Source organism: Canis lupus, chromosome 14 (assembly GCF_048164855.1).
Source record: "Canis lupus baileyi chromosome 14, mCanLup2.hap1, whole genome shotgun sequence".
In the NCBI taxonomy this organism is placed as follows: Eukaryota; Metazoa; Chordata; class Mammalia; order Carnivora; family Canidae; genus Canis; species Canis lupus.
Genome location: NC_132851.1, coordinates 14,664,263 through 14,685,771, shown reverse-complemented (window position 1 = coordinate 14,685,771; position 21,509 = coordinate 14,664,263). Strand labels below are relative to the sequence as shown.

The 21,509-nt window shown below is 34.0% G+C and overlaps 1 protein-coding gene across 1 annotated transcript in view; it reads left to right on the top strand.

Annotated features, from left to right (window-relative positions):
* Positions 1-21,509, top strand: part of CSMD3 (CUB and Sushi multiple domains 3) — a 1,168,727-nt gene that overhangs the window by 762,582 nt on the left and 384,636 nt on the right. Inside the window, exons 17-19 of the mRNA XM_072774281.1 lie at positions 9,138-9,276; positions 16,092-16,279; positions 19,592-19,780. Coding sequence (XP_072630382.1) covers positions 9,138-9,276; positions 16,092-16,279; positions 19,592-19,780 — 516 coding nt within the window. The remainder of the gene's footprint in view (positions 1-9,137; positions 9,277-16,091; positions 16,280-19,591; positions 19,781-21,509) is intronic.

Below are 21,509 nucleotides of genomic sequence, written 5' to 3'. Positions count from 1 at the left end.
CTTGAAAAACATACCATGCCATGAGACTCATAATAAAACAAGAAAGTTCTCTTTCTAGGTGTCAAGAAGTGAGTGCTAAGTTATCTAGAGTTTTCTGTTTTAGAAAGCAAGACAGTTGGACATAAATTAAGTCTCCTATCTTTGGTGCAGTCATAGAAGGAAACTGCTCCTGGGTATGAGAATTTATTATTCATTGGTGAATGTCACTTTCTTAAAGCTACTGAATTCAACTATGTAGACTGAAAGATGAGAAGGATTTATTTACAGGACAAAAATGAGAGTTGGACTACAATGTATTCAATATTTTGTTATAAAGCCTGAAGTACCTACCATTTACTTTTTAAAGTCAAATATTTCTTAATACTTTAAAGTTATAATCATTTAACTGTTCATGGAAAGTAAGTTACACAGTCTAAAAATTATACATTTTATTAAATTTCACTTTATTAATTACACTACTCAGGCTCATTTTAGACTCTCTTCCTGGTATCTCCTCATTTCAATGATCTCTGTAGTTTCCAAGGTAGGTCTTGAATATCTCCACTCTATCCATCCTCTCTATGGGTAACTGTCATCTAGTCTCTAACATTAAATAATATCTATGTGCTGATGTCTTTCAAATTTACATCACCAGCCTAGTTCTTCACCCTGAAGTCCAGACTCGTATATTCAACTTCCTACTCAACATATCCACATAGATGTTTAATAGGCATCTCAAATTTAATCTGTCCAAAACTGATCTATCTCCCTCTGTCATTCCAAACCTGCAACTGTCACAGAGTTTCACCATCATCATTAATAGCACTCCTTTCTTTCAGTAATTCACACCAAAACTCTTGGAGCAATTTCTGACTCCTTTCTTCTGCTACAACCATACACAATCCATCAGAAAAATTTGTTAGCTCTACCTTTGAAATATATTCAAAACTCATCTAGTTCTTATTTCCTCCACTGTTGACATACTGGTCCCAGCAATCATCATCTCCTGCCCAAATTAGTGCAACACTCTCCTAACTGGTCCTGCTACTTCTGCCCTTGTCCCTATTCAGTTCTGTAGAAATGATTTGTTGTCCAATTCATCTGTGCCCATTGATTAATTACTTCATAAATCATTTCTCCCCTGGGACTCAGAAAGGTTCTAATGCATGCTCACTATCTGCATCTCTCCTCATTTTTACCTGGCTTTTATCACCCCTGCTCTCTGCACTGTAGCTAGCAATGTCCTCTTTGATCTAAAGCAATCCTTTCAACAAAAATGGAAATAGAATATTGGCCTTCTGGATTACATGGTCATGTTCTTGAATATAATTAGGATATAATACATTCATTGGACTGCTTTATAGATAAAGAGGATTACATTTAATGAAATACATTGGCAGAGTCAGATGAATGCTATTGGCTCAAAGCTGTTGATTTAATTAAGACACCAAGTTAAAACTAACTGAAAGAAAAATTACCCCTTCCTGGTGGAGTCTCATAATATTTAATAATATTATCATTGTAGTCTCCCCAACTGACAAGAAAAACATTAGGAGCAAAATGTCTGACAAATAAAATATAAGGGTAGATTTTCCTGTACCTTTGGTATAAGCAACTTAGACACCCAAATAAGGAGAAAAAAGTCACAATATCCACTCTATAAAATAGTAATATAAAATAATAATAATAATAATAATAATAATAATAATAATAATAATAGAAATCTAGATACCCTCTTCATGGCTAATTAAATGTGTTCTGATCCATCTTTCTCAGTCATAACCTCAGGTACCCCATTTGCAATTTATAAAATCAGGAAAAAGAAAGTAAGGGAGATAAATATCTAGATTGATTTATCTATCTATCTGTCAATGTATGTCAATCTATCTGAAACTGTTGAAGTCAAAGTTGTTCAGTTTTTCATTTATCTCCCTCTAGGGAGGAGGGTACTAGTCTTTTTTCTTCAAGCCAAGTTGACGGGAAAGCTTTAGAAGAATCTCTCATAGAGAATGGAGTTTCCTCAGAGAAAGAGGAGCAGGACTTCCAAGTGGATATCTGATTATACTGTATAGTACTTGCTGATCTGTCTTCCGTGCTGATTGATCAAGAGGAAGAAAATTGGTGAAAGCTGACAGATTGAAAAGAAAGAAAGCTGTCTAGGTCAAAAAATTTGGCAAGTCAGTGATGTGAATTTTCTGTGCACAAATGAATATCACCAGGAGCTTGGCCACCAAGTGAAGGAAACCCAACCACCTGAGATCATCGGGTACACTGCCAGGGATGGGAGCAAGAGGTGACTGGAAAAGGATGACTTTCTCCTATATCAGGGAATTTTACATTGAGAATCCACCATTCCACACTCTTTCCCTTTCCAAAGGACTCATTTACTCTCATGGAAAACAAACATTTTCCATATCTGATCAATGGAAGGCATCAGGGAACAGTCAGAAGTAACGAGAGATACGGCAATAGCCAATAGCCAAGAAAGGACTGACAGCACAATCTGTCCCATCCCAGCCCTAACACACCACAGGCAAAAGGACCTAAAAGGAAGAGGAAGGAGATAAGATGAGGCGGAAACTATTCTCAGTGCTGAAGTGAATGCAGGAATGAATGAATCAGCAAGTGCTGGTCCTCTATCAGCACCCTCCTCCCTATCCTCCAAGCCTCTCTGACCATTGCTGAGAGACACACCTTGGGTGGATGCATGGAGAAGATAAGATGATAATTTTATTTTGGACAGGACCAACTTTTTTTTAATATTGAAAGTGATGAAAATGTTAGAGGACCTGCTCAACATTTTTTAAGGAGGTGGAGATTTAGCGGTGCATATTTGAAGGCAATGGAAGGAGGGAAGGAAGGAAGGAAGGACGGAAGGAAGGAAGGAAGGAAGGAAGGAAGGAAGGAAGGAAGGAAACCCATTTCTGGTTTTGTTACATCAATTTCAGAATGTACCATAAAATGCTTACTCAAGCAAGAACTTCCTTGCCCTTAGCAGAGAACTCCCTGCATAACTATGGCTCATTCTCCTTCCTACTCTCTAAGGGGATATCTGAGAAAATTCCTTGAGTGAATAGGATGGGACTGAAGTCCCTGGAGAACTGTTTGAAGGCAAGACTGGATCCACATGCCTGACAAACTTTCCCTTTGAGAATAAGGAGTTTTCTCTTGAACTCAATTAGCTTCAAAGGATAGGAAAACCTTCTCATTCACAGACATGGCATTCTCTTTGGAGGGAGTTTTTTTGAAAGAGTAATTAGAGTAACAGTCTGATACATAGATCAGAATTTATTTGTGGTTCTCATTGAAAGAATATGTGTACGTCTAAAAATAAACCCCACTTTTAATTACATGTTTACATAGTATTAAATTCCATTCTCCTAGAGGACTATTGTAGGGAAAGTGATGCAGTAGCAATCGGCAAGGTTTTGCTCCCACTCTCTGTAGAGCTGAGTACAGGAGAAGGGATCAAGGGGTCATAGCAATGGAAGAAGCTGCAGAACTATGATCATTTCTCTGTAACCCTGGCCTTTTAATTTGTGTGTCTGGCTTCCTCTTTTTATCCTAGATTCAGACCCAACAGATATCTCCTAATTTTCTTTGAAATATCATCCAGTGCAGAGGTTAAAGAGAGTCAGTGATTGCTTACCACACCTATATCCATAAAGCAAGTTAAAAGGGGGAGTGGGGAGGGACTGGGGATGGAACCATCATTGTTTGATAATCCTTGAGATGCTATCTAGATTTTATCATGCACAGCTCTACAGAAAGGCTATCTAATAGATGAAATGTTAGAGTACTCCCTTTTTAAAATCACTTCTAGCCAACCACCAGAGATCACACCCAGCTCTTCCCATCCCCAACTATCCCCTGAGCACCTAACTGCCACTTCTCAGATGAAAGAGCATCTCCTGCTGTGGAACACTAAAATTCCTTGGCCTTTTTATTCAAGGGAATTTTATCTGAATACAGTCTGAAGCACTTTTGACTCTTTCATACAGGTCTTAAAACATATTGGGTATTTTGAATTTGTCTGTTCTACTTAAAGTAACACAGAAATGAGTCAGCACTCCAACGCAAATTATTTATAACAGACTTTCTTCAGATCTTAGAAAAATAAATGTAGATAAATGAACTATGTCTACCGTGCATTTACCATGTATGTCCTGTTTTTAATTGCTAAAAATGGGGGGCAGGGGTAAGAGGCAACAATCTATATTACACTAACAGATGCAAATCACTTATTTATCTCAGGCTCCTGAGATATCATCCAGTAGAATCATGAAGCCACAGACCAGTCACATCTTAGGTTTTGTCAAGTGGTCTATGGGCAAACAGCAGCAGAATGACCTATGAGGTCAGGGTGGGGTAAGGTCTTGTTAACAATACAGCTTTCTAGATCCCACTTTATAACTACTAGAAGTGCCTTCTGGAAATCTGCATTTTAACAAGTTCTCTGAGTACCTACTAAGGTTTAAAAGTTTTCAAAAGCAATAACCACTGCATAAAACCATAAGTGCTCTCCTTTTTCCTCCACAAACTATACACTTTGGAAACAAAGAACTACTTGACTTTACCTCACACACATTAGTATTTTTCACTTCCTGCCTCTGCTCTTACTGCAACTCCCCCTGTCTTCTACTTATTTTTCTAAATCTAAATTCACTTCTGACAAAATCACCTTCAAGAACTCTTTCCTAAGGTCTTTAGGATGTTACCTGTCTCTTCCCTGTGTTCCCAGACTGCCTACCCAGCTCAAGCATGCATTGCATGTTAGCTGTGCCTATTGGAAAATCGGAGTACCTACATCCACGTAGAATACTTGTCTCTTGAGGGCAGAGAAAATATCATATGGATTTGTTTTTTAAATTTCAGCAACTAGCAGAGTATCTTACATATATAGCAGAAACTAAACAAATACTTATTGAATTAATGGAATACATGAAGAAATAAAAATAATAATATTGGAGAAGCACTTAAAATGGGGTTGTTAGAATCTCAAATTTGAATTAAAAATCTTTGGGAAAAAAAGAAAATCTTTGGGTTGGGGACATCTGGATGGCTCAGTGGTTGAGCGTCTGCCTTTGGTTCAGGACTTGATCCTGGGGTCCTGGGACGAGTCCCACAGCAGGCTCCACTGGGGGGAGCCTGCTTCTCCCTCTGCCTATGTCTCTGCCTCTCTCTGTGTGTTTCTCTCATGAATAAATAAACAAAATTCAAGAATAAAAATCTTTGGATTGGACATTCTATCCCCCTAGCCATCCATCTTTGTCTTCACTAAACCTATTAGGTTTGCATGGAGCCTTAATTCATGTCCTCTTCCAGACTCCTTGTCCCATGGACATATCTTTTTAATAGAATTTATGACATTATTACTTTATGTTTCTGTCTCTTGCACATGAGCACTATAAGAAAAGGAAAAAGATTACTTAATGGCATTTGGAAAGAAGTTTCGAGAACCAAATCGCTTCTGTTCAAATCCATTCTGGCTGATATGTGAAGGAAAGGAAACTTTTGTCTCTACTAATCAAAGTCTCCCAACTGAACTAAGAATTGTATTTACTTGAAACAGATTAACAGGAGGAAAAAAAAAGTTTTATTATATGCCCAAGGAAGACCAATAATGAAATTGAAACCTAAAGAAATGAGCAAGGCAGGTAGTTCCTACACTTCGTATACAAAGAGGTAATGAATCTTTGAGGAATTGGCAGGACAAAGAAAACTTAAGGAGCTTCAGTTGGTAAGAAATCTAAACAGAATTTGGACCACAGTAGTAAATTAGTAAAAAAAAAAAAAAAAAAAAAAAAAAAAAAAAAAAAAAGTCACAGCCTTCTTAGCTCTAAATTTCCCATCTTTGGTGATAGGATGTCTCTTTACCTCTTGGAACAGGGAAGATATCTTTGATGTGGGAGATTTATTTCCTGCTTTCAGGCAGACCAAGAAGGATCCAAGTGTCCTTTTTTGTCCAGGTTGTCTCTTCAGTAACCTTTATTTAAAATAATTAAAATGCCAATGTGGCCAATCTTGGGGTGGCCTGCCTTGGTCCCACATAAGCAAATTGTTTAAATTCTCTACATATCAATGTTCTTATCTATAATGCAGTTGGATTTTTTTTTTTTTGAGCATTCTATAAGATAATCCAAGGGACTTTTCACACAGTTCCTGGCACATGGGAAAGATTCGATAAATGTTAACTGGTAAAAGTAGTACAAAAACCACACAGAACACATACTTAACACACAATTATTTGCTCCATGAATGAAATATGAATGAGTAAATGATGAGTGAGTGAATGAATGAATGAATGAATGGGACTTTGAAAACACCTTATATGGTCTTGATCTCCTTTCTGTTTTATAGATATTCTAGTTTTCTTTGTTCAGGCAAGGATAGTTACTGTCTTTTATAGAAGTGTGTCTTAAACTGTGTTGCCTTTGTACCTGAAGGTACACAATCTATTTTAGTTGTTAAATGTGTAAACACTTATTACATTTCAATAGCTACATATTTATTTTTAAGCATTTTGGGAAAAAATATCAGTAGTCTATTAAAACTGTGATTTCATAGATATTTTTGCTTAGAGCAAGTCTAAAAAAGTCTTTAAGTTAAAATATAAGCGAATCTATTTAAAGAAAATTATTAGTTTAATATAAGCTGTACACTGATATGACAAAGTTGTAAGGTTTAGGCTGCTAATTTATTATTCCTTTTACAGTTAACTTTCACTTTACAAATTCAAATATTTGTTACTAATATTATTAGTTGTTCTTTGTTCAAAAGCGTGCGCTCTGTCTCTGTCTCTTCTTTCCTATATTTCTTACTGCTTTTGCTTTGGGCAGATTTCTACATCTCTTTTCTCCATACTTGATCTCCTCTTATTTTTTTCTTGCATTTTGCCCACTCCATACTTTGCTGCTGTTGCTACACTATAGCTTCTCCATGCACACATCTCCCTGCCCTGTGTCTGCCAGTCACTGTGACCATAAGGCTTTTCCTGACTGACCTGGACTGAGCATCTTAGGTTTCACACTCTCTTATGAAGTCTATTCCCATACTTTTGGAATAATAAATGTGAAGAGTTTCAACCCTTTATGTAAGAGAAAGAAGCTGCTTCAGAATATGTCATAAGTTAACTAGAAGACTCACCTTTGAGTAGGGTCACAGTTCAGGAAAATCCTTTCAGGGAACAAACAATAATCACATCTTTAAGTTACTCCTCTGTTCTAAAGACCCCTCCTAACTGCCTCCCTCACACTTCAGATGGAGGGACCAGCTAAAAGGCTTTACTTAGTACTTTACTTTTTAATCCTTTATGGCCTGTTACTCAATTGTTAATTTCATGACTGATTACCTCTTTTAATGATGATTAGACTGAAGTGCACAAATACTTGCCTAAAACAATGAGTCCGTGACATATTAAGGATTTCTGTCGATTCTCCATATTTCCAGGACCTTCTCTCACTAAGATACTTTACTCTGTCTTTAAAATATGGTAATTTAAGTGGCTATTATGCACATAATTTTATTTTTGAAATACATAATAACCCAACAGGAAACCTAATTATGAGTCATTGTAACAATGAAGAGTAAATAATCCTCATGAAAATGGTCTCCTTTGAAAGCTTTTTAGGAAACAAAATTAAATTCTACTAAGGAAGAAAATCTAATTTTATATGAAAGGTTTTTTTTTTCTTCATGCAAATAACAAATATTGGCAATTTAACATGAAAATATTCTCTAATGGATATTTATAGTAATGCTGGATTCCTAGGCCAATTTGTAAATATTTCCTATTTCGTTTATAGGTTATACCAAATTATTTTAAAAATAAAAACAAGTAAAAATGGGGTCTGGAGCAATAGCTTTTAGAAATTTTGCAAGATAAAACAGAAAGAAACAAGTAAACAACACAAATATAACACATGAGATAAAGTTTAAGTGGAGTGATTTAGATAAAACACAGTTATTGGGGATAGGCTCTAATATGTTGATAAGCTAATACAGTACATATTTGATCTTTTTTTTTCCCCTTCCTGGATAATTTTCAGTAATTCCAATACTCTTTGCTCTATTTATATTTTCTGTGCATACTTCCTGAAGGTACAGGCAGGCTTGATACATGGGCTGCAGAGTCAAGTCAAGAAGTTCAGAGTCTAGGCTAGACCGTAAACTAGTTCATTCAGGACCTTACTGGGTCAACACAGAAAACAGCCATTGAAGTGTGTGGTCAGAATGCAATTGAAAAAAACAAAAACAAAACAAAACAAAAAACCTCCTGGCTATCGCATGGAGAATAGAAGTATTTTCAAGTCATTTTTTTTTTTTACAAAAAAAGGACCTCAAAACTTCTCAGACCTTAATAAGTCTTGTAAACTTTGGGGAGTACCTCTTCTCTGGATTTGGTTTCTTCATCTCCAGAATGAGGTGTTTATACCAAAATACCTAATCAGGACCTACTGGAATTACAATATTATCATTATGATTTCAATTGTCTGTAAATTTAGAGAAAAGCAGAAAATTATATACTTGAAATGATAAACTGAGGATTTGAAGCTAATGTAAAGGAAAAGGGATCAAAGTAGATGTCTAGGGAAGGGAATGGTATAATGAAATTGTAATTTGAAGGAGATTATTCTGATGGCTGGACTAAAGCAAGAGAGAAATCAGGGGATGGGAAATATCAGGGAAGAGGCTCAATCAGTGGGGGCCCAAATTGTGGTAGGGATTCTGGAACAAGTATGATTAGAGTTTTAGACAGTGTGTAGCATCAATGAGCAGTATTTGATAATGTGTCAGAAAACAAAAGAGAGAGAGAGAGACATTAAAGCTAACAATTTACATTGTTTTCAAGCCTTGAATGTGAAAATGACGGAGACACAAGAATGCATTTTAGGCACATCATCAGGACACTTGAGGATGATCCGTTTATCTGACATGCAGAGGATATAGACATGCCGTGTCTCAGTTACTTTTTCTAAGGAAAATAATCATTCAGTAATAGGACTGGATCTAGTTTTACTTTCAAAATGTTACTAAAGAGCATTTTTGAAGTACATGCAGAGGTTCTTTTAAAAAAATTACACTTGGAACTAATAATAATCTCTGCAATTTGTTCTAAAGCTTCTGTTCTCACTGGTTCTCTGATTTCATTTTCTCAGCTCCATGTGGCGGCCATTTCTCAGCTCCCAGTGGATTGATTCTCTCACCAGGATGGCCAGGATACTATAAAGACTCTTTGAATTGTGAGTGGGTGATTGAAGCTGAACCTGGACACTCTATCAAAATTACATTTGAAAGGTCTCTACAAATATTTTTCTACCTTTAAAAAAATACATATTATCTAAAAGAACAGTTGGCATTATCCACTTTATTTACCAAATTTGTGTATCATTTTATTGAAATAGTTGATTACTGAGCCAAGAATGCTTCAGACTGCCCCTTTTAACCTTTCAGGCTGCTTTCAAGTTAATTTTCTATTTGTTTAATGCTCTGGCAGGGCTATTGAGATATGCAAGATGGACCTTTTTTGCTTTATATGCATTTGCTTTATATACATATATACACTACTGAGATATGAATATGTGGCCTTTAACTTAATGAGTTTACTTGTCCTATATTTTAAAGGGTCTGTGTGTCCTGCTTTATTTCAAAAGGCAGAAGTGCTATAAACACATTTGAATTTATACTGTAGTACAGCCTGAGAGACTTAAGCACACCACCCACATAACTTAGGTCTTAAAAAAAAAAAAAAAAAAGGCTGTGTCAAATTAATGCGTGTTAATGATTGGCCAGTTGAGCTTTTTTTTAATCAGTGCTACTGATCAAATAATGTATTTCATGAAAGATTACAATATTAAATATTGAAGAGTTAAAAGAATGAAGCTTCAAGTCTATGATTGGATTGCTATTTATAAATTGAAATGGAAGTATTTATATAATTTCCCAATTATATTTTTTTACTCCCTCCATCTTCCAATCCCTTTATTTAAAAAAAAAGGAAACTTTGTAAGCATTTTATTCACATGGAAAACATAAAGGTAGCAGAATTATGCTGATGATTGAATTTTATGATCATAACACAATCCTTCATAGTTCAAGAGGTTCTTCATTGAATTAATACTAGTATTTATTAAAAGTTGAGAAGGAAACAAATTTTATTTGACAAATGTAAAGGGCTAAACATTTCACGTGGGGCCATCCTACCTTATTTTGGACTACACAACTTTACTACAACTGTATTACTTTGGCAGGGCTGCCATAACAAGGTATCACAGACCAAGTGACTTAACCAACAGAAATCTATTTGCTCACAGTTCTGGAGGCTGGAAGACTGAGATCAAGGTGTCAATAGGATTGTATCTTCTGAGGCCTTTGTCCCTGATTTGTAGTTAGCTGTCTTCTCCCTCTGTCTTCACATGGTCTTTCCTCTGTTTCCTAATTTCCTCTTCTTGAAAGAATATCAGTCATGTTTGACCACCCATATGATCTCATTTTTGCCTTAATTATCTCTAAAGAAACTTTCTCCAAGTACAGGCACATTCAGAGGTACTAGGGGCTAGGACTTCACAGAAGAATTTTAGGGGAACACAATTCAGCCCAAAACAATGACTTACACATTTTTTTAAAAAAAAGTTTATATTTAGAATACTTTGCAGAGTTTTTTGTTGTGCTATTGAAATCATATCCTTTATTCGATGATACAGCTTGTTTTGCCATAGTAATTTTAGTGTAAAGCATATGATTTATTCAAAATAAAATTTTCATCATGTAATAATGTCCCATAAATGTGGGAGCTAAATTAACCAAACTTACTACTCAGAATTCTATTTGGTTTGGAACATATAACATAATAATATTGATCATATCATTGAATAATTCAAAAAATTATATTAATTCATGTCAATTAGACAAATTTGTTGCATATTTTTAATTTGTTCAATTTAGAGCACAGACTTGAAGAAGGATTAGCATATTTTTCTATCATAATTGATTCATATTTTAAATAAGTATATCATTATGGGTATTAGTACATAATTTTTTAGGATTTCCTGTTTGGGACTTAACATTATTTTGTATTAGATGTTATGATGTTAAGGCAATTGAAAATGTGTTTATACTCCCATAGCTTATAACATCTGTCATCTGTATATTTCTTATCATGTCATTATTCTTCAATATCTGAATAAAAAGGCTTGAGCCTCATCTTATATTCAGAGGAAAGTCTGGGCCCTTCTTAAGTTTTCAGAATTCCTGGGGAAGCTTTTGTTTACTTCCATTTCTGAAACCCTGGTCTTAGCATCATCTCATGTGTGAGCTAGGGAGGCTGCCACTCTCCTTCAACTTCTTATGCTTCTCCTTCTTTGTATCACTTTCCTTCCTTCTTACAAAAACCTTAATCCAAGGGATAACAAAAGAGGATTATTGCACTTTCTTAAATTTTTCCTGCAAATCCCTATCTTGGGAACGATTGCATGTATCTTTCCAGGGCCCTTTCTTATCTCAGACTCTTCTCTGGCTCTTGCCTTTTTCACACCCAGGATCTTCAACCCTCCTTCCTCTACTTCCCAGTACTCCCTCCAGTATCTAGCACGGTAAACTTCTTCTGGTAGCTTATTATCTCTTGTTTCTATGAGCTTCCAGTGAATGACGGGGGACAGGAAAGGGTGTAGATTTTGTTTTTCTTTCCAACACATGCAAATAATGATGTTTTTTCCTAACTCAAAGATCAGTGTTTTCCTAAGAATTCACTCTTTCTCCACCTCCCAGCTGACTCAAATGGTAGACAACTTTAAAAATAGGTTATTTTCATTATTTTATATTCAATTTAAAAAATACTACATAAGCAGAAAATAATATCACTAGAAAATTAGCTTAAGTTTTATTAACACAAAGTGCATTATTTTATTGAAAAACATCCCCTGGTTTGCTCATGAGAATCACCAACCATAATTAAATAAATAAAAAACAGGGGATATCTCTCAGCTATCTAGAGTTGCCAACTTGAGAAGCAGATTGCAAAGCAGTGCTTATAATTCAGAGCACCACACTTGTGACTTTTGACTTTATTCTTTTGTTTGAAGACAAATTTTCTCTGTCCAACATCTTTAACATGCGTGTTCTATCCCTCCTGATAGGCCATTACACAGGCCTCTTTGCTGCTTGCCTATCTTATGTAGATACTTTCAGAATTCTCTAAAGTAAAATTAGTGTTAGTTGTATCACCTATATTCTACGTTAAACCATCCCAGACTTATCTTCTTGGTAAAAAAAAAAAAAATCCTTTCAACAATTTTTATAAACTGTAATGCCAGTTAAATAGACAAAAACCCCATTTAATTCTGATAAATATGGTTACCTAGCACTTTTTCTTCTGCCATTTTCTTATTCTCTTATCTGCTTCCTGTGACACAAATCCTTTAAATGAGGCTGTAAGCAAGAGTCACACTGCAAAATGATTTTCAGTGCTAGGGTTTCTGCACAGCAACAATACACAGTTCTGTAGGTCAGCCAGAACTGGCCTGGGGTGAGAAATGATTCCCAGAGTCCAAAGATTTTGTCTTCTTCCCGCGAGCACCACTGAGCAAGACTTGTCAACTGTGCCTCTTTTCTTAATCCCTGTGTCACTCTCTGAAGTAAATTATAAACCTCATAGCTCCTCCACCTCCTTGATAACAATGTATATATGTATATACACACACATATATACACAGAAATATATGCACACATATATATATATATACACACATATCAACATACATCCATATAAAACTATTCCTTGTTAATTAGCTAAAACACTGGAAGAATGGTTTTAAGAACTTTAAGAAATGTTTTAAGAATTTATTGATGTTATTTTCACTGTTTTAGAATAGACAGGGCATAGCTATATCAGTATATTTCTTTTGAATTTTACTTTACATAACTAAAATAAATAAGTCTCAATTCTGAAACAATGTTCTAAACTGAAATATTTGTTTTGGGGGTTGAGTCCTCTATCTACCCTTCTCTCCTACACACACACACACACACACACACAAGCCCATAAGATTCTTGAATTGGAACAATTTGAAAGGAAAACTTTAAATACCATCTTCCTTTCTTCTTTTCTAAAGATCCTCTAAAGGTATGAGATTTTCACTTAGGGCTATCCATATACCGTGTGCTTTGTCAGAAAATGGGTTCCTTTAAAATAATCCACACCTTAAACAGCCATCACACAGTTAGGAGTAGTTCAGTTAAGATGCAGTGAACAAGGGACTTCATCAAGTTAAAAAAATAAATGAGAAGTTTATCCGTTAGATTAGAGGTATCTTGAAGTCAGAAATATGTACATTTATCACTTCCTTGTTTACTGACCCTATAATATCTTGGCGCTTCATTTCCTGTGTAAGATTGTTTTAAGAAACAAGATATCCTCTCTTAAGTAGTAAGAATTATGTCTTGAAATAACTAATTCCCTTCTGATTTCCTACCAAGTTATTGTAAGAACACTGGTTGCCAGCTCTTCAATAATTTCTGTCATTGTGAGAATACTTTTTAGAGAATTTGGCTCCAAATAATGAATTGTGTTTATTACTGAGTTATGTCCTTTGTTTTCTAATACCCAGGAATAATTTAAATTAATTTGGTTAAAATGAAATTTTAAATAAATACTATAACTAAGATGATGACAGAGCTATTTTCATATATTCTCAAATGTAGCAATTGACTAGATTTAATCTATGGGGAGAGGAAAAAAAACTAAATAACATTACAAATATATAAGCCACTATTTGGCTCCTTGAAATTGTCTCAAATACATTAAGTCAATGAAATCTTAAGAAATTGAATTTCCTATCAAACACAAAGCAACATAATAATGCCAAGGAACATATGTGTTTTTTTAGCTGTTTATCTCTTAACATAGCCAGTTTACAAGTCTTATTTTCAGATCTGCAGAAAAATTTTGCTTTGTTTCTTCCAACAGTTTCTAAACTTTCTCAATGTTTGGCAGCTTCTAAATGAACTGATTTACTATTAATCATCCTAAGCCCATCTTTCTATTTCTTTTTCTGACCTTAACTACTAGATCATACCTATCAGTATCACTCTTCCAGACAATAACTCTTTTAACTTTATTTCAGTTTGGTCAAAATGGCTTTGGATTACATCAAGAATATTTTTAAAAGACAACAAAAATTGAGTAAGATTAGGTTCAATTTCATTTTTAACACCATATAGTGGTTCCATAACATTTGTTTATGATAAACAATAAATTTAATGTCATGAAAAATGAACACTAGATTGAGGCAATTATTATTTTTTAAAATAAATTTATTTTTTATTGGTGTTCAATTTGCCAACATACAGAATAACACCCAGTGCTCATCCCGTCAAGTGCCCCCCTCAGTGCCCATCACCCATTCACTCCCACCCCCGCCCTCCTCCCCTTCCACCACCCCTAGTTCGTTTCCCAGAGTTAGGAGTCTTTATGTTCTGTCTCCCTTTCTGATATTTCCCACACATTTCTTCTCCCTTCCCTTCTATTCCCTTTCACTATTATTTATATTCCCCAAATGAATGAGAACATACACTGTTTGTCCTTCTCCGATTGACTTACTTCACTCGGCATAATACAGATTGAGGCAATTAATGAGAAATGTATACAACTATCTTGAAACATAAAATGAAAGAAATTCAAATTATTGCGTAACCCTAATTCATTTCCCTTGTTATTGTAATATATTTTTATGGTTCCTTAGGGCAAATCTGTGTTGATTTTCTTTTTTAAGGATCCACTCCTACTGAACAGTGTTCTCTATATCACCAGTTAATGTTGCTATTCTATTAAGAATTGTCTCTTTATGTTTCAATTCAAAGTAATCTCTGACTCTTCTGTGCATTTTAATTTGGTTATTATCAGCTGACTAGCTATCGAAGTGAAACTCCAATTTTAATACTACAATACACTGACTACAAACCAACAAAATAATGGACTCGTAATATACTATTGTCTGATCATTTACTTAAAAGACATAATGTGTTCCTATACATTTTCTATTCTAAATCGTGTTATTGGAAAAGTTATTTTTAGACCAATGCAATATATTCCATATTGCAAAATAAAAACTAAGATAAACTTATGAAATTCATTTATTTTACTAATATATTGCTTAACAGGGTGTAAAAGTGGTACAGATTGAAAAATATTTCAGCTGCACTTCTTAAATAGCATTTAAAATGCTATTTTTAATAATATTTTATGCATGTTAAAAGTAGCTCTGTGTTGATTGCAATTTATAAAAATTACATCTTTTACAAGAATTGAAAACATTAGCAGTAACTACCACCAAAAATCTAAAAATAAAACCAACCAGTATAGTATAGCATAAGATAGTGGTTAAGGAGCAACAGAGAGACTTGGATTTAAACTATTTAAGTTCTGCAGGCCTCAATTTTCTTACCTGCAAAATGAGTATAATAATAGGAGCTAATTTACAGGGTTAGGTGAAGCTTGGATAAATGAATGTAGATAAACTATTTAACAGAGCCTCAAGCACTTAGTAAACATTAACTACATAATCATTATTATCATTAATTAATAATAATCATGACCACTGTTTTGAAATAAAAACTATATAGAATTTCTAATGACCGAAATAGATTTGTCAAAAAAAAAAGAAAGCGCCGCTACATAGAGCAGAAGTGAGATTTGAAATGTATATAGAATTAAGATGAGAATCTGATTAACTGGTTGAAGATAAATATGAATCACATACTTTTCCATAAAATGAAGAAGTTAAAAGAAAGGTGACTCCCAAAAAATGCATGGTTAATGGAAAGGCCACTTATTTAGTGATGATATTTCACAATATTTGAAAGAAATCTTACTTCTGAACAACAAATACATACACATACCTCTTTAATGGTAACTTTCCATAGGAATAAGAGCTTACAATTTAGGTATTTGCACATAACGAGGTCTTAAATGATATATATGATATTAGATAAGCTAAAGAAAAATTACAATATAAAAATGGTAAAATGTTTAGTCATTTAAATAACAATCTAAATTGTTATTTTCCTTATAGTGTTATTCTAACAAATATATTTTCACATGTGTCTCTTAATCTTAGATTTCAGACTGAACTGAATTATGATGTTCTGGAAGTCCATGATGGGCCAAATCTTCTGTCACCCTTGCTTGGATCTTACAATGGTACCCAAGTGCCCCAGTTTCTATTCAGTAGCAGTAATTTTATATACCTTCTATTTACGACAGACAACAGCCGTTCTAATAATGGTTTCAAGATTCACTATGAAAGTAAGTAAAATATTCTTTGATTTCCCTATTCCATCTTTCCTACATTTGGTATTACCATTGTATCATTAAAAGAACTACAAATTTATTAATAAAATAAAATTAAATCTTCCTTGACTGATGAGAATGCTAATACTTCACAAAGTATGTGTTTTAGTAAATTCTGCAAAAGATTTTTCAGCAATACCTATGTAACAACATTATAAAAGGAAATGTCAGAAGTATGAAATAACAAATTCCAAATGAGTTCATGTACTAGTTATTTGTGCACAATTCTGAAAAGCCAATAATAGTATCAATCTAAGATGTATATGAACATTGACAAATTCCTTTAGCATACACTTCATAAAGCCATTCTTTTATATTTTACTCACATTAATTGCACACATTTTTCCATTTAGAATACTCAATTTTATTATTCTGTGTAAAATATTGAAAATTATGGTAAGTTTGAAAAGTAAAGTACATACATATATGTCCAAATATGACTAACATAGCTGATCAAAGACTACATATTAAAACAAGCTGTAATTCACTCACAATGTTGCAATCAGCATATAATAATCCCACTTAGAAGGTTACAGTTTTATTTTAAAAAATCTAAAATACATATGATATTTAAAAATAATTTGATTCTAGTATATACATAGAAACAAGATTTTTACTTTATAAACACTTGTTATATTTATATGTGTATGAGTGTATTGCATATGATGTATACATATATGTGTGCTCACTTGCGTCTTGACATACATTGCCATGTATCTTTGTGTGAAAAGCAGTTTTGGTGGAATGGATCTAATAGCACATTTAAGAAGGTTACTGTAAGGTATTTTATATCAGGTACAGATAGGTATTCTACCACTTATTTTTATATTCAAGTCTCCTATACCTCTTGTCCCCTCAAGACAAATTTCTGCATTTGAAATATATAACTTTATATTCCATATTGGATGTCTCTTTTCAGCAGCTCTGGTCAATGGGCTTATGGGATTTTAAAACCATAATCAATATCTACTCATTACTTTTTTTAAAGATCGTATTATCCATAATATTGTTTAATTATATTAACTTCTCTTTTTATTTAGAGCTTTATGGCATGGAAAAATATTTTCTTAATATTATTGTAAAATGTAACAAGAGGCTTGACTCATACTTGGGAATTCAGATGAATTGAAGGTTGAGTTTAATTGAGATTTTAGTTTAATTGAGATTTTAGTTTGATATGTTTGTGTTAAAATGGAGTCAGAGTAGCATCATTTTTTGCATCTATTTCAAAATTAATTCTTCTTAGCAATTAATTTCTATCAATGTGTTCCAAATGGGCAGGCCCTTTTCCTTTAATCCATTGCAGTTTCCTATTCCTAACAAATCTTATTCAATCCCACTCCAGCCAAGCCGTGTGATTTTATCACGTGTCAGACATAGGACAATTTTAAGAACTAAATAAAACCACACATGCAATATGTTATTATAATAGTTAGCATGCAGTAAGTAATCAATGAATGATAGCTCTTATATTTTTTCTTTGAAAACTTACTGAGTGAGAAATTAAAATGAGAAGTCAAGCTCAAATGTATCGTTTTTATAAAAGAAATTATTCACCGACACTCATTAAAGACAGTGGAACAGACTACTACAGTGGGGTTTCCTCTAAGGCGAGAGACATTGAGCTCAACTCTGACTACAAGTGGGACTTCATACTCAAGAAGCAGGGTAGGGAGAATCAGTGGGAGGGAACTTGCCAAGATGAGCAGACCATTAGTGGTGAACGGAATCTGGCTAAACCCAACAGACAGGATTTCTGCTGAAGGCAGGTCAGAATGAAGAAGGTATTGAGGGTGGGGAAAAAGGAATTTGATCAGACATCAAGACAGGAGGATTTTCAGTAAACTGACCCATCAGGATTGTTGCTAAAACTGGACTAAATGGACCACAGGTGAGGCCTAGTCAAAAGGATTCAGAGGATCCAGACGACACTATGGTCAAGGCAGAGTGTCTTTGTCACAGTCAGCAAGTTTGTCACCCATAGGCTCTTAATACCATAATTGAAGTTATGAAGCTAGTGACTAAAAGGAGGAGTGGAGACTGAGAGCTAGAGAGGCAGAGGTTGATCAAAGATGCATTGGATGTTGGTTTGGGTCAAATCTGGCCTGAAGGCAGTAATGTTCTGTTTAAATTAGTTTATAAGAGATCACTTCTCATTTTTATTCTATTTAATGTCGTGGTTTAATTACTATTGTGAAACAATCTCTAACATCATAAGCCCTTTCTTTTCAGGAATACAAACAGGCAAAGACATTTTTTGTTGTTTTTGCTACTTAGTAAGTTCCCCAGCTGATGGTAACCAAACTCTTTTCAAATCAACCATTCACAAACCCCAAAATCAGTAGAATGAAACTTTAATTGTTACACTTAATAAAATTTTAAAATGTATTTGGTATTTGGTGAATTTCTATTTTTTTAATTAAATTCATTTAAAATTTTCTATTTTTCCAGAAGACCAAAACGTGATGAGAAGGATTATTTGCAGTGCTACCACTGCGCGCACTCCAGATTTTCATGGTATTCCTTTGCCAGGGCACTATTTACCTGGCTCTACTTTCTCTGAAAATAAGGAGATTGCAAAAACTATACCAATAACATAATATTTATAGTTCTCAAAACACACTAAAAATAATAATAGTAACAACATGGACTAGAATTTAGGAATATAACCCATTTTCTGTTTCAGTATAATTTCCCTTCCTTGACAAGTAGCCACCAAAGCTTTTGTACTGCTTTATTTAGAAAGGTACGGTGTTTGTACTTTCATATATCACTAATATTTATATCTATGTATTTTTTAAAGATTTATTTATTTATTTGAGAGAGAAAGAGAGCAGGAGGATGGGCAGAGGGAGAGACAGAAAGAGAGAATACCAAGCAGACTCCCCATTGAACGTAGAGCCTGACATGGGGCTTAATCCCAGGACTCTAAGATCATGACCTGAGCTGAAGTTAAGAGTTGGCCACTTAACCAACTCAGCCACTCCGGCAACCATATATATATATATTTAAATTTAAATAATATAAAGTTTGATAATTATACATTTTCATTAGGTTCTTATATAACTAAGTGATCTGAATGTGGGCTTTGCAGGTAGGAAATGTCAAAACAAATTTGTTAAACAATTACAGGTTGTTTAAATAAAGCTATTGGCATGTTAATTTATTTGTGAAAATCATAACACAATTGATTGAAGAAATAGGAATAGATTTTAGCAAATCTGAATCCATCAAACTTACTCTTTGTCTATTCCCTTTGTTTCCTAGGTGTTACAGTGAACACTTATTCTTGCTTGGACCCTGGCATTCCTGTACATGGCCGTCGCTACGGTCATGATTTCTCCATAGGTTCTACTGTTTCATTTAGTTGTGACCCAGGATATAGGCTTAGCCATGAAGAGCCTCTTCTATGTGAAAAAAACCACTGGTGGAGTCATCCACTTCCAACCTGTGATGGTAAGAATTAATTCAACATGCCAAATAAGCTGATTTATAAACCAAAATAAATCAATATAGTATTTATGAATTGTGAGGCTTTATACAGCTATAAATATTTCATATTTTAAAAGATTATCTTGAATTTTGGTAATTTAGTTATCAGACCCTGAATTTAACAAAATTAAAAATGTGTCATATGTCAACAATACTTCAAAAAGAAAAAAAAGAATAAATACTGATAACCAGCCCAACTTACCCTATGCCTAAAGATGGTATATATATTTTCAAAATGTGCTGATGTAACCATTTTAAGTACATATTGTGTGCTTGGACCTTTGACAAAATAGTATTGAAAATGTCAAATTGGTATCAATGAATTCACTGAAAGGATAGAACATTACCTACTACCTTGCAAGGCAAAATGCACCAGTCCAAATTCCACCTAGTTACACAGCGCTATGACTACATATACAGACTACTCTGTGGTGGAAATTCTTGGTTATGATGAATATTTTACCAGTGTCCTTACCTCTACTTTCTTTCTATAGAGAATAAGTCAGAAATTCTTCATTTTTGTGCAAATACAGTAAAAGAAACTGCTTCTATAAGTTTAAGAAGTGTTTTCATACTTGTTTTATCAAAAAACATACACATTGTAAATCTGTGAACTGTTTGATGCTGGGCTTTAATTTTTATTTATAACACTATTTCCAAGTTCTGTACTTATTCTTGTTCAAAGGGGAAGATTGCATTCGTCATTTTATGATCACATTTTCAAGTGACATCACCTTTTGTAACAGCTTCAGGCCAATTTGTTTTTATCACAAGTTTTAAGAATCATCAGCACATCTTCCTTGCATTTGGTACAATACTAGTTATAATAGCATTCTTGTGATTGTAAGTCCAGAATCCCAACTGTAACTAGTTTAGAATCTCAACTGTAACTAGTTTTAAAAAATAAAAGCAGAATTTGTAGTTTATTCAAATCTTAGAAAAAGCAGGGGTAGTATACTTTTAATAGCTAATTATAAACATGAATTCAAAACCTCTATCCATTTTCTACCTGAGCTTTGCTTGTGTCTTTTGCTTTGTGTCTTGACATAATTCTCTTTAATTCCAGCCCAGCTTTTTCTCCATGGGTATTTAGCCATGGAGAACACACTTGCAGGAACACACAGACTTACAGTCTCATATTTTCAGGATCAGACAAGAATGAGCATTCTTCCATGATCCAATTAGAAAAATCCCAGGAAAGGTCACTGATTAGTCCATACCTGAACCAGTTACTGTGGTAAAGGAATAGAAGAGAAGGACTCATTACAACTAACCTCGTCAAGGTCATGTGTTTATCCATTTCTATGGTTGAGACAAAAGATAATGGTGTAAAGGTACTATGTTTGCAGAGCCCTGGTAAAGTCATATGGCAGGCATGAGTAAGTTCACCAAGATAAAAAAGTATGGAGGTAATGTCAGAAGGAGCATCAGGATAAAAATAATTTCAAGAATACCATCATGCTTACATTTTATTAATAATAAAAATGAATAGATCTAGTTTTCCTGAGAGCAACCCAGGTCTTCATTGTCTTTTGCCAGTACAACTGCAATCAACCTTATATCCAGTCAACTTTTTCAATCTTACTTCCATCCTCCACACTGGGGTTATTTTATATTATACCTCATGTCAAAAACACTTAATGGCTTTCTGTTACCTAGAGATGAAAGTTCAAATTACTAATCATGGAATTCA